This window comes from Nanorana parkeri, unplaced genomic scaffold (assembly GCF_000935625.1).
Source record: "Nanorana parkeri isolate BGI_ZX_2015 unplaced genomic scaffold, ASM93562v1 scaffold661, whole genome shotgun sequence".
NCBI classification, from domain to species: domain Eukaryota; kingdom Metazoa; phylum Chordata; class Amphibia; order Anura; family Dicroglossidae; genus Nanorana; species Nanorana parkeri.
This window is the reverse complement of record NW_017306929.1, coordinates 683,310-697,166: the sequence shown is the minus strand read 5'-3', so window position 1 is coordinate 697,166 and position 13,857 is coordinate 683,310. Positions and strand designations below refer to the sequence as shown.

Genomic DNA, 13,857 nt, shown 5'->3' with positions numbered 1-13,857 from the left:
GATTAGGTAAATATCCATACATAGTTTGCTACAGTTTCATCTATATTGTACACCTTTTTTGGATGTTCTGCATTATACTATGTACAATTCTATGCAAAATTCAAAATAAAGAAAAACATGTTTAAAAAAAAACAAAACAAAAAAAAAAAAAAAAAAACAAGGTGCCAAGGCCCCTGTAAACGAGTACTGACGGAACACACTGGGTATATTCTGAAATAAACCACTAGAGGGCGACAGTGCAAGTACAATGCCCATCAAAAACATAATACAAAGTCAAATCGTACTTCTTGACACTTAATCCTTCACGTATCACTATGCAGAAAAGTCTTCTCAAGAGCTTCAATAAACCTCCGCTGCAGTTTTAATTTAAATTGCCTGTACCATTCTAGAATCCGTTTCCTCCTCTGGATCTTCTCTTGTAAACTCATGTTCTTTTCGTTATCTAGAATACTGGGAAGCTCTTTCCAAGACTTAAGGAAAATAAATGGAGCTCCAAATGACTTTAATAACCGCAAAGGAGTGTTGCTGTGTACAGAAGAATTTCCACAATTCCCTGGTGTCATCACATCTTCTACTACAGGAACAGAGCCATAAGAGCAAGCCTCATAAATTCTATAGCACTCTGTGTTTATTCCTACTGGGCTTAGTGTAAGGTCACTCTGGAGCAGTGCATCGTTGTAACTTTTAAAACTCTCATTTGTCTCCTGTGGCTGCCACCTGTTACAAGAAACACAAATGTTTATGCCTTATACTCGTATCAAATGCATTTCATTCATCCATTGCTGATAGTAGGGAAAATAATGTAATATATGAACTCATTCACAGAATAGGTTTACTTTGAAGAAGACATCTTTTTTCGTCTAAAGAACCTTACTCAAAACAGTTTGATGCAAGTTAAAGCAGAACTCAGGGCACAAATTCTATTAACCCTTCCAGTGGGGCTACCCCCACAATGCAAGGGTTAACCGCTTTTTTTGGTCTAGGTTCAATAAAATTATATACCCACCCGTTCCTCAGAGCCCGACGGCTGTCACAGCACTCGCTCCAGCCTCTCTCCTACTCCGCTGCAGCGACGGTATGACCCTCGGTGTCCTCACATCCTATACACTGTTTATAGAACATGACGACTCAGGAACCTTAGCCCGCTGCAGCGGATGGGGAGAGACGCTCCAGAGGACCGATGTAATAGCCGGCCGGCTCAGTGGATGAGGCGAGTATAACTTTCTTTTTTTAACCTAGACAAAAATGAGCAGTCAACCCTTGCAGAGGGGGTAGCCCCAGTTCAAGTGTTAATAAAATGGTGGTTTAAGCTTTTTTTTCTTGCTCTTTCTATAGAAACAATGTACCAATGTACCAGAACGTATAGATGTAAAGAGGGCCTAAAACAAACCCTCATTTAACTCTGTAGCTGCAGGCATTTGTGTAGAAATTCATCTTTAAAGTTCACAACAGAGGCAATTAAATCACTGCTCCTTTCTCCTTTTCTACTGAGAGCAGAAACTTGGCAGCTTGCCCGACCTCAAATATAAACACACAGCAGGTGTTTCTGAGCTGTTGTAAAGTAACAAAAACAGACTTTAGAGGCTTTGTTGTGATATTTGAGGATGCATACAGGTGCCCATACACTTTACAACCCTCGCAAGACTTATGTTCGGCAGCTGTCGAACAAGCAGGCCACTAACCCGCCGAGAATCATACGATTCCCGGCGGGTTTTCCAGCCTGCTTGTTCGACAGAAGACGTGCGACCATACAGTAGAAACGGTCGCATGCCTTCCATACACTGCACGATTATTGTACGAGAATCGTGCAGTGTATGGGCACCTTTACTCTACAGTACATGCACCTAGAGGAATCAGTTTGGGTTTATTTAATGTACAATAACTGCTTGTTAAGAAGATGGAAATACTTGGATAGTCAGAGCACAGATGCAGTTAAAAAAGTGCAACTGTGTCCAGATAATGGAATCCGTGATGGCATTACAAGGAATAAACATTTTCTTGCCATATATTTTGTTCATATTGCCCAGGTTATTTCAGACATCCATTACAAATCCATTAGAACGTACACATTGGGAGATTAAAGCACCCAATGTGTACCAAAATGCAAGAACAAAAATTTAATATATTGCAGCTTACCAGTCCTTACATATGGTGATTGCATTATTTTTCTTTTTGAGACTTTGTTCCTTTTTATTAACCTGCCACTAACATGTTTCCTGTCCTAGGATGGCAATGCCCACCCTGTATCTGTGGAGGAATGTCATAGCCACCCTAGGACAACCACAGAAGCTCTCATCTCCACAATATATGGGAGTGGTGGACTGTGCATGGATGATAATGGTGCTTGCCGATGTCAGTGAGTGCACAGGAAAATAAAAGCTCACTAGACTTTTAGCAGGATCAACAGGTATTTTTTTGCACTTAGTGAACAGAAATAACAACTATTTTGGTGCCATATTTCAAAGACCAAAACGTGAGCATATAAATAATAGAAAAGAAAATATGTGTGACTTTTACAAAGTAACAAGTAGGACAATGCACTGCAATTTACTGATTGTAAACAAGTAAAGCACAATGTGACAGCTTACTGATTTCTGGATGAGATCCAACAAAGCTGATCAAGTCCCTCCTTCCTTATAACCTCCATAAGAACCTCCCTGGACGAGTTGCTGTATACAGTTCCCAGGAAGTTGCACAGGTACGGCCGGGAATCATGAACCAATGACCAGGTTGGATCAACAACTGGAAAATTTCGATACCTGTAAAATGTTCATGCGATATAAAGTTGTTGGGACTTGATTAATTCAGGAACAGAGGGTAAGCATACATTGGGTAGCATTATTTAGACCCTTGGTTCTCAACTGGTGGGTCGTGACCCAAAAGTGGGTCACGACCCCGTGTTCAGTGGGTCACAGCATGCCTTCCACTTTTCTAGACGATAGGCTACTCATCCTCCACCTTTCAGAGCACTGTCAGTTTCTCACGCCAAGCAGCCATTCAAAATATGCTGCCCAGCACAGAGTGTAAATGCTTGAGGCAGAGTGGGCTGCCGCTATGGCCGCAAGAGAGCTCCATCCATAGGTACAGCTCCCTTGTGTGTCCTGTAGAGGTGCCTGGACTGCAGTGATGTCACATTCTGGCTCCCAGCACCTCTACAGGGCATGCAAAAGAGCTGGACTGGCGACGCACATATGGATGAAGCTCCGTCACAGTGCACTAGCCCACACTGGACCCCAGGCTGAGGATCCACTCCAGTTCGCCTAAGGTAGGGAGACTGTTAATGCACTGTGTTAATGCACTGTACCACGCAATTGCACCTACCACGTGTTCTGGTGTGGGAGGTGCGTTGCATTGCCATTCATTTGAATGGCATCCAAAACACTCCTCCCACCCACATTTCGATCACCCGCACCAGAATGCGCAGTACCGCAGTGCGACTTGGGTCACAACTTAATGGCCAAGGGCAAAAGTGGGTCCCGAGGTTACACAGGTTGAGAACCACTGATTTAGACCGTATACTGCCAAGTCATTAATATACCTTTTATAGGATCATCAGTTTAGCAGCAATCATACACTCAATATTTATAGCTTGCTTCTAGATTAGGAACAGCAGGCAATAAGCTGACAAAACAGCTGTCCTAATAAACTGCAGTCTGGGAGGTATGTGTGCGTGCGCGTGTGTTTTCTTCACCATAGAGGTGAATTGAGACTGCTATGTGCCTTCAACTCACTTCACAATATTTCAAGTGAGGTGTATTTGGCCCTGTGTATGGGCTATGCGATGGGGATAACTGCATCACAATTTAAGAAGCTGGTGTGTGAATTAGCATGCCCTCTCCAGCAATAGATGATTATTTCAGTTTAAAGTGGACTTACTGCTTCTTATTTTTATGCATCTGAGCTCATTTATAAACGAGCATTGACATCATACTTACGTTGCAATCCCTAGAGGCCACTGAAAAATACTTTCTTCATTAACCCAAGTGCTGTCATAGACGAGAAATAGAAGTTCCACAAACCCTCCATTCGTCTTCAAATATGGAAGGATCCAGTCATTATTGCACTGTTCATTTCCCAGCATAACGACAGCAACATGGCGAAGCTTGTGATTCTCAACCAATGCCCGTGCGTACTGCAGCCACTGAGCAGCGAAAGAAATCTTTACTTCCTCTCTGCCATTCAGAACAAGAACAACATTCACTGCATCCACTGGGAAATATCCAGGAGCAACTGCCGAGCCAGTGATAAAACTATGCACAAAATAAGAAAATAAAAGTTAGAATAATATTACAAATTGATGTTCCATATTCTTAATTTACCAGTAGGAGAATGTGATGTCATGAACTCAAATAAGGGCTCCTCAGTTGATTAGAAATGGAAATCTTTATTGACTTTAATCACTAAACTGGTTACAAGGGCCCCTATACATACCTTTAAATATCTTCACGAGAGCCCCTGGCAGCTCTAATATGCAAAATTCTGACACTTCCTGGCAAGGTCAAGAGCTGGCCCACCCACTTCCTGTTCCTTCCTCTTGACCACTGAAACCAATCCTCACAATGCTAAGCACAGGTGTGGTAGGTGCAGAGACAGTTCTTAATCCTACCGTTGCCAATCAATGTTTATAATTAAAAGCTCCATATGCTTGGCAGGGGTGCACAAATTAATCTGAAATCCAGGAGCCAGCAGGGTTATTTTTTTCAGGTCCACTGACAACAATTAGAGAAAACCTCAAAAGTTAGGTTGCAGCTGGAATTTTAAAGTGGAATCGGCTACACGGATCTTGGCATTTGCCCAGCCCCGCTTGAAAATATGTACACATATATTTGAGATTGGAACATGAGTCATAAAAATGTTTGACATTAATCATCTACCTGAATTCTGTTCTTCCTGTCTTCAGTTTGCCTTCCCTCCACTGAGCATTGACATCAGAGGGCTCAAGTTGTCCTTCAAAAACATTTTCCCACAAGTAATGTCCTATAGAGAACACAATATATTGTAAATGAATATATTTGGTAACATTATATGCTCTGCTATACTGCTTTACTGCATACTAAAACCCATACTGGCAATTCACATTTCAAGATACATTGGAGGCAAATGAATAGGCATCACAATGCAAATATCAGGTTTAATTCATTCTTCACAGCCAGCGCCACTAGTGACTGTCAGAATGAGCCAACATTTATGCTTACAGCCTCCCCTAAGCACCATTACATGAGGATATCCATTCTGTGTAACCAGTATACAAATACCTTTCCTTCGTCCTCTGTCATCGTTCAGCACCGGAAGCCAAAAGGAAATTCTTTGTACTTCTGGATATGGGTAGAGCATGTGACAGGGCTGGGCCAATCAGCATTGTCAGATGGGGAGTCCATTGCCCAGTGTACAGTAAGTTACAACTTCTAACTTACACAGGACTTTTATTCACTTCTTGCAGCTAAACTGAGCAGCAGGGAAGCGAAGAGAAGATGTATGCTCCTAATGGGCTAATTTAAAGTGAACATGTTGCTTAGCTTTGCATTGGCAAAGGACATGATCTCTTTAAGGGTTCTATTGCTAAATCTTCTACCACATAAACTGGGCAAATGCAGTTTGAATGGCATTCCTGCCACTAGGTGGAATCGAGGAGCATAGGAATGTTCTACGCTCCTCAGCTGCATCTAGTTCCAGGAACGGCTACGCCTATGGCTGGTTTGTAACCACTTGCCGTCCGCCCGTTGTGAAAAAACAGACGGGCGGCAGACTCACATTGGCGGGTTGCCATCATAAGACCGCATTTTTTTCATGCGCGGGCAGAAAAAACGTGCCCGTTCTTTACAGCCGTTACCGGCTGTTTCACATACAACCGGTCAGCGGTTCTATAGCCACTGATCGGTTGTATGTTGCGATTTGCCTGCGCCCCCCCCCCCCTCTGACCTGTCAAATCCCGCAGTCTGGAGTGCCCCCCCTCCTGACCCCTCACCTTCAATCCCGGGATCCGCTAGCCCATCTGCGGCCTGGGACCGGCTTGGGAGGGCGTCAGGAGGTAAGATGGGAGGCAGTTCAGCATCTTCCTTCAATGCTGATCTCCCTCCGTGCTGTGAATGCGGAAGTGATGTGTATTACATCACTTCCGCATTCACCTATCAGTCATGTGGCTGCTATAGCCAGAGAGAAGAAGCTGATGAAGCAGATCTGTGCTTCATCAGCTTCTTTCGAGGTCCCCAGGTGACATTACTATATAGCAAAAAAAATAAACCCCCAGTGGTGATTAAATACCACCAAAAGAAAGCTCTATCTGTCCCCAAAAAAGGGTATAAAATTAATTTCAGTACAGCGTTGCATGACGGAATAAATGTCAGTCAAAGTACCGCAGCGCTGAATACTGAAAAATGGCCTGGACCTAGGGACATAGTTTTTTCCACCTAGGGACATAGTTTGATGTGTATCTCACCCACCAATAGCAGCCTTGCTCCATATCTGTACTTGTAGCTCAGCAGGTTCTTGTTGGGATTCGTGGATTAATAAGCTTTTCCATTTCTCTTTTACTTTCTGCACATGGGGAGCTTTGTTGCTCTTTTCACTTTCTTCCCAAGGATTCCACTGTTCCTTATTCAAGTAGCGGGAGCCTAGAATAGACAGAAAATGTGTTTTATAAACAGGATGAATATCTTTGAATTATAATAGCGAAAAGAGAAAACACAAAATAAAAATGATGTGTAGCCATAACTTTTTACCTTTTACTACTGCGTAGAATAGAGAAGGGTTGAAACCAATTCTGGTCTGTGTACCATTGGGGACATTTTCCTCAACTTCCAGTTCCAGGAATGCAACAGGAAATTAGAGAAAATCTCCCAAAGTGAAGGGAATTCCCCTTTAAGCCAGTTCTCCCTGAAACAGGTGTCCCCTCACATTAGAAGATTTCCCCTCACCTCCTGTTTTGCTTTGTCTGTGAAGGTTCTCATCCATCCAGGTCATGGTATATCTGTAAAAAATAAGTGAAGGCAACTGGACTTGCTGTATTTTTCCTGAAGACGTTTCACTGGTCATACGACCAGCTTTCTCAGTTCAGAATGACTTGTACAAAAATTCACGTATTTATTTCCAGAGAATTTGTGTCTGAATTGAGAAAGCTGGTTGGATAACCAGTGAAACGTCTTCAAGAAAAATACAGCAAGTCCAGTTGCCTTGACTCCTGTTTTGGGGACAACTCTAAATTTGTGATTTTTCCCTTACTTTCTGTCTTGGGGACAATGGTCACTAGGACAAATAGGAGGGATGAATCTCCCCAATGGGGGACACAGAAATAAGAACTTGACAGAGGGTTTAACCCTTTCCTACTCTATCCAAAACTAGAAAGTTTCCCTAAAAACATACACTTTATTTAAAAAAAATGAAAATAGCAAGTCATCTTTTGATATACACAGTATCTCGGTGTCCCTTCAGAGTGACAACACCCTGACACTAGAACCACGAATATTCCCTGGACTTTGCTTCCTGAAGAACTATGTTTAGAGCTCCACTTTTGATATAGTCTTACATATCTTACTGTCATTAAACTGTGACATACATTCCAAACAGATATATTGTTCTGTGTTTCTCTCTAACACCTAGCATCCTGGAAGAATGTAAGGCAGTGTAAAATGCAATGAATATGTGCAACATGTACATAACCACTGCACTTTGCACTGCTTAATTAAAGTGGAACTCCAGCCCAAACTTGGACACAGACATTCATAAAAACCTCAGATGTTCTAATGCATTCCTAGTAGAGGTGCACCGAAATGAAATTTTTAAAAAACAAAACAAAAATAAAATAAAAAAACTCAGGCCGAAACCCAAAAACATTTGTTTTCCTAATATTTTCACATTTTTTAAAAAATATTTTATTTTTATTACTTTACTGTTATGATATTTCCCTTATAAAATAGAAAAAGAGATTGAGGACACAGAGTCCTCAATCTCTTTTTCTGCAGCCCCTGTTATCATTGAACAGGAATCCTCTATACTGAGTGTTGCTGTTCATTCATAACATTTGGCGATAGTATGTTTTCTATAACCACAATCATGAATGAACAGGCGGTGATGTAGATCACTTCCCATTCAGTCATAATTGGAGACACAGTAAACATACCATGTCCTCAATTATTTACAAACACTCAGCAATCACTGAGCGCTTGTACCCACTCTCCATCCTTACTCGCTGTCATATAAGGCTGAGCGAGCAGTGCCGGAAGGAGAGCTGACTCCTCCCCTGCACCACCGGCCCGGCTTCCTGTGACAGCTGTCTCCGCCTCCACACCGCCGCTCTCCTGATCTGTCACAGGAGGCTGAGCGGGGTGGTGTGGGAGGAGAGCTCAGCCTCCTGTTACAGTGCTCACAGCTGTCACTGGCCACACACAGCTCTCAGGAGGCTGAACGCAGCGGTGTGGGAGGAGACCCCGGCCTCTTGTGACACACCGGCTGCTCATATCGCTCCCCCACACCGCTCGGCCTCCTGTGACAGTTTCTTTCTCCCCCCCGCTGGACACTGCGCTGTGTCAGAGAGGACACAGAGCAGCGTCCAGCGGGGAGGAGAGGATAGGATGGATGCACCGCAGTGAAAGATAGCACTTTCTACATTCTGCCAAAAGTGCCATCTTCGGGCCGATATGCTTCGGCGGCCTGAAATTTCGGTACATTCCTAGTCTACTAAAAGTTGTTGTATTGCTATCGGTGTACCTTTTGTGTACCAGTGATGCAACAGGAAGTAAGGGAAAAGCTCTCTAGCTATTGTGCCAGCAGCTGAATAGGGGAAAGGAAAGTGCCATCGGTGGCTAGGATGCCAATATCTGCAAGCATCCTAGCAACTGACAAGCTCAGACCTGAAAGCTGCCCTGCTGCTGTGTAGTAAAGATCAGCGCAAATGACTTGCTCTTTACTGCCCAGTAGCTCCACTCTGAGCCCTGACCGGTCTCTGTACATCAACTTAAAGGAGAACTATGGGGTTAAGGCTTTTCCCCATAGTTCTCCTTAGGGTAACGGGAGGACACAAACTAGCGTCCTTCCGTCAGCCCAGGCTCAATATACCTGTAGCTCGCGGTATACTGAGACGCCGCAGTATACCGCAAGCTACTGCTCGCGGTATACTAAGACGCTGCAGCTGAAGCGGATCCCGACAATTATGTCTGGATCCGCCCAGCTGCGTGACTGACAGCTGACTCTGCCTATCTAGAGGCAGAGCCAGCTGTACCCGCCCCCTTCCCAATCCGTTCCGCCAGTCAGCGCTGGAGGATCGGAGCGGGGGGAATCGAGTCCCTCCCCTGTCACGGCAGAGAGCCAAAGGACCAAAGGATGTCTGGCAGGAGGCAGCAGAAGGGGCCACCCACTGAGCGGGCATTGTCCAGTTCATTAAGAATCAGCTGAAATTGCTCTGTGTATAACCAACTTGAAGAGGAACTACAAGACTTTGAATGTTTCCCCTTGCAGTGGGGCTGCCCCTGCACTGCAAGGGTTAACTGCTCGTTTTGTCTAGGGAGCAAAAATAATGAAGACATACTCACCTGATCCTCAGCCCCACTTGGCTGCTAGGCCGGTCCCCACAGCCTCTTCTTCCCAGGCTACGGCGGCGTAAAGACCCATGATGTCATCACTTCTAATGCAGCTGCATTATATATGAAGACGCCGAGGGACAATCCACTGCCAGAGCGGTGGGGAAGAGAGGTAAACGCTGACTGCTGCAGGACTGAGGATCAGGGAATTATATCTTCTTTATTTTCACCTCTAGACCAAAACAAGCAGTTAACCCTTGCAGTGCAGAGTCAGCCTCACTGCAAGGGTCCATTTGTAAAAATCCTGGAGTTCTTATTGTTCCTCTTTCAGTAATTCACACATTAAATCTCTTACCTTCACCCTGTAATTGCAGATCTTAGACCACCACAATGTGGCCAGTCCCATTACAGTGGAGGCTGGAAAATCCAAGCTAGTCTCTGTACATCAGTCCTGACACAATAGTGTACAGCAGCAGCTCCAGACACTGCACTTACCTCTGCTGTCCTCCTTCCTGGTCACCACCCTGTGAACCCGGGACACTTGCGGTGATTTGAAGAAGACATTGTAGGCGGCGTAGAAGGAGAAGACACAGTACAGGAAGACTATGCTATAACACAATCTCTTTCGGGTGATTCTCATACTGTCTCAATGGCACTCCATGACCTCCTCCTGAGCCTGCAGGGACGCCCCGCCCCTCCCGTTACTCATGGAACGTGCGCCCTGATTGGCCGAAGGTGCTCTCAGGGACGAGATCCTGCTTTACTTCCTGTGATAGGTTGCACGGAGTGTGGCTGATGTTCTGCTGTCAGTGAAAGGCTCGGTGTGTGTTTCTGGAAGAATCAGTGATAGAAAGGGGTGACGGTGTCCTGACTGAAAATAGTATTACGGCTTCAGTCACACCATGTGCAACTATAGTATTCAAAAGAGCTATTGTAAATGCATTTATATGCAGCTAATGAATTCCAATGGGTATATTCACACCTTGCATCTACATCTGGTTATCTGTGGTCAGGTGCATCTAAGAACCAATTTGAACTTCTAAACACATGTAAAAGTGTTAGGATGCTAAATGCATATGCATGTAAACACAGGTCATTTAGAGCAATGGTTCTCAACCTGTGTAACCTCAGGACCCACATTTGTCCTTGGTTATTAACTCGCGACCCAAGTCTCACTGCAATGGAACACACATCATTGCAGTATCGCGCGCTCTAAAGCAGGTGACTGAACTTTGAGTGGGAGGTGCATTTTGGGTGCCATTCAAATGAATGGCAACGCACTTCCCACACCAGAACGCACATTAGGTGTGATTGCATGGTACAGTGCATTCATCGCATGGGACTGTGCAATTAATCCTTAACATGGGGTACAGTGTGGGCTGCTGTGTCCATCCATATGTGCATTGCTTGTACAGCTCCCTTGCGTGCCCGGGAGCCAGCATGTGATGTCACTCCGGTCCAGGCACCTCTACAGGACATGTGAGGTAGCTGTAAGCAATGTACGTAAGGATGGAGCTCCCTAGCGGCCATACCCCCCGCCCACCCCACCTCAAGCTGATACCTGACATATTTTGAATGGCTGCTCGGTGTGAGAACTGACAGTAGTGTGCTAGGGGGAGGCTGAGGAGACTCAGCTAGAAAAGTGGAAAGCATGCGGCAGGCCACTGAACATGGGGCTACGACCCACCAGTTGAGAACCAAGGATTGAAAGCATCTAGAAGCATAAACGCAGCATCTAGTCTGACAGATTTTTCTCTGCATATAGAGGACAAAAACACAAGTAGTAAGTGTGAATGAAACCTTAAACTTAACCAAAACGGCAGGGACAAACTAGATATGTGACCACCACAATGCCCTCCAAAAAAGAGGGAGGTCAGCTGCACTGCTTGTGCAAAACCTATAAATTATTAAAAAAGAACTCCGAGCATATAAAAAATTAACCCTTGTAGTGGGGCTATCCGTGCACTGCACTGCAAAGGTTAAGTGGTCGTTTTGGTCTAGGGTCTATAATAGCAAAGAAATACTCACCCGAACCTTGGTCCCGCTGGCTGTTAGACTGTTCCTTGCAGCTTCTCTGCCCTTCTGCACTCAGCATCCTCACATCTAATACACTGTATTGGACGTGATGACTCACGGGACCTTAGACTGCCAGAGTGGAGGGAAAGAGGGGCTGCAGGGAATGGTCTAGCAGCCAGGCAGGACCAAGGATCAGGTAAATACATCTGTGCAATTTTAGACCCCAGACCAAAACAAACACTTAACCCTTGCAGTGTGGAAGTAGCTCCACTGCAGGGGTTAACTTTTCAGATGCCCAGAGTTCTTCTTTAAAGGCAAACATTTGGGGGACAATAATAAATGCACACTTCTTAAAAGAAAAAAATGTGCATTTTTTTTTTTTTTTTGCATTGGAGAAATTTAAGCATTGTAACTGCAATCAAGTTGATCATAGGTGCAATGCTCTGGCTCCTGCAGACTCTTCCTCCCATCCATATCTGTTCTGAGGTACAGACATTCACTATCATAGACAGGAGGAAGGATGTATGGACTACAATAGTGGTGAAGTCCTTCTGTCACTGTAGCTGATGGAACTTGTAGTTTCTCCATTCACAGATCATGTCAAAGGATCTGTGAATGGATGACGCGGCTGTGTGGGCAGAGCCATGGATAGCTGTGCCCAATTCAAATATCAATATCAGTCTGTAATTCGGGTTGGGGAGAGGTGGCAAGGAGGGGTGCAGATGTGACCATGTTTCGTGTTACACCTTAAATATGGGTATAAAATGAAACATGGTCCAGAAGGTAAACACAGCCTTGAAATGCAAAACAATGAAAAATCCCATATAGCTTACCAAGCAGACCTGTGAAATGTAAATAGCAGTTGAAGACGGTAAAAAACAACAAGCACGTGTTAATAGCTTTAATAACAGCATTCAATAGCGATCTAAAACTCCTTAGATGTGTAAATACTAAGGGCTTATTCACACTAATAGTGGTGACTAGAGTTTTTCATCCACTGAACAACGCCAGTCTCTGTTAGGGTACATCGAAAACAAGTGTTTTCGATGTGCCCTGTTCACACTACAATGTGGGTGTGATGTGTGGTGAAGTGCAAACAATGCAGACATGCTGCTATTTTCCAAAACAGACTAGATGGCACTGCATCACAGCACTGAGACTTGAAGGGAGTGTCTATTTTGTAGACTTCAAATAAAGTTAAACAAAAAAATTTAAAATTAGGAGCCCTTTACCCTAAGGCCTCATTCACACGAGCATTGGCTGACATGTACAGCTCCGTGCTGCGTGCACGGCCATATCGGGCAGCTCCGGGGAAGGACAGGTGCTGCGTGTGATTAGTACGCAGCCCCTCTCCTTCTCTATGGGACTACACAGCCGTAGCCGGCCTACGCTCACCCGCCCTGCACGTCGGTGTGGGTGTCTGACAGGATGGATCCTGTCTGCGTTCGAGCTGGGACACCCGCACCCGTACGGACGTGTAGGGCAGGTGAGCGTAGGGCGGCGTACGGCCGCATAGTCCCATGGAGAAGGACATGGGCTGCGTATTAATCAGCGCATGTCCTTCCCGGGAGCTGCCCGATACGGCCATGCACGCAGCACGCAGCTGTACGTGCTAGCCGATTCTCGTGTGATTGAAGGCTTAAAAGCAATTCCTTACCCCTTAAAAAAAAACAAAAAATCCTTACACCTTCAATAAAGAGAACCTGTCACCTCCAAATTATATCACACAGGGGCTTGTTAGCTCCTGTATGATAGCAATAAAGTTAAGTGAAAAAAATAAAATAAAATTAATTGATAAAAAGTAAAAATTAATAAAATAAATAAAAATAAGTAAAAAAATAAATAATAATGTAAATAAATGAACAAGTGATAAAAAAAATTAAAAAAATAAATACATGTCATCCACTGGAAGTGGTTTTACCAAGAACATGGCTGATGCTGCAGCCATGTTTTGGTACCGTTTTAAACAGCAGATGATTGCTGTTTAACTCCAAGTAATCCGGTGTCGGTACATCACTTCCTGTGTCAATGTGCACATTCTCTGGCTCCTAGAGCCAGAAGAAGAAGCTGGTGAAGCAGAATTCTGCTTCATCAGCTTCTTTGGGGTCCCTAGGTGACATTAGGGGTCTGAAAGACCCCTGATGTCTCCATAAAGAGGACCTGTCACATTATATTTGCTATTACATAGGGTGCTTCGTATGCTTCATATATCCCTATGTGATAGCAATACATCTGAGTGTAAAAAAAAATTAAATATTAATGTAACAGATTAAAAATTGTTTTTGCATTTTAAATTTTTTTTAAGTTCCCCGCCCCCCACGTGCATGCA

At 44.3% G+C, this 13,857-nt stretch overlaps 1 protein-coding gene across 2 annotated transcripts; it reads right to left on the bottom strand.

Moving 5' to 3' along the window:
* Positions 1–244: 244 nt before the first annotated feature.
* TMEM5 (transmembrane protein 5) lies at positions 245–10,206 on the bottom strand. 2 transcript variants are annotated; one of them, XM_018563391.1, is made up of 7 exons: positions 10,004–10,206; positions 8,243–8,253; positions 6,441–6,611; positions 4,875–4,977; positions 3,936–4,250; positions 2,589–2,759; positions 245–717 (listed from the first exon to the last, which is right to left on the bottom strand). In XM_018563391.1, the coding sequence occupies exons 1-7, from the start codon at positions 10,150–10,152 to the stop codon at positions 303–305; spliced, it is 1,335 nt and encodes a 444-aa protein (XP_018418893.1). In that variant the 5' UTR covers positions 10,153–10,206; the 3' UTR covers positions 245–302. The 2 variants fall into 2 exon arrangements, with proteins under 2 accessions (XP_018418893.1, XP_018418892.1); XM_018563390.1 differs by lacking the exon at positions 8,243–8,253 and having other exon boundaries at positions 246–717; positions 10,008–10,206.
* Between the last annotated feature and the right edge of the window lie 3,651 nt (positions 10,207–13,857).

Bases quoted from the DNA above. Each gene is read 5' to 3' on its own strand.
- TMEM5 (XM_018563391.1), bottom strand. From the start codon at position 10,152: ATGAGAATCACCCGAAAGAGATTGTGTTATAGCATAGTCTTCCTGTAC. The intron at 4,978-6,440 runs GTGGGTGAGATA...TGTTCTCTATAG, and splicing joins ATGGAGCAAGGCTGCTATTG to GACATTACTTGTGGGAAAAT. The intron at 4,251-4,874 runs GTAGATGATTAA...TTTTGTGCATAG, and splicing joins ACAGGAAGAACAGAATTCAG to TTTTATCACTGGCTCGGCAG.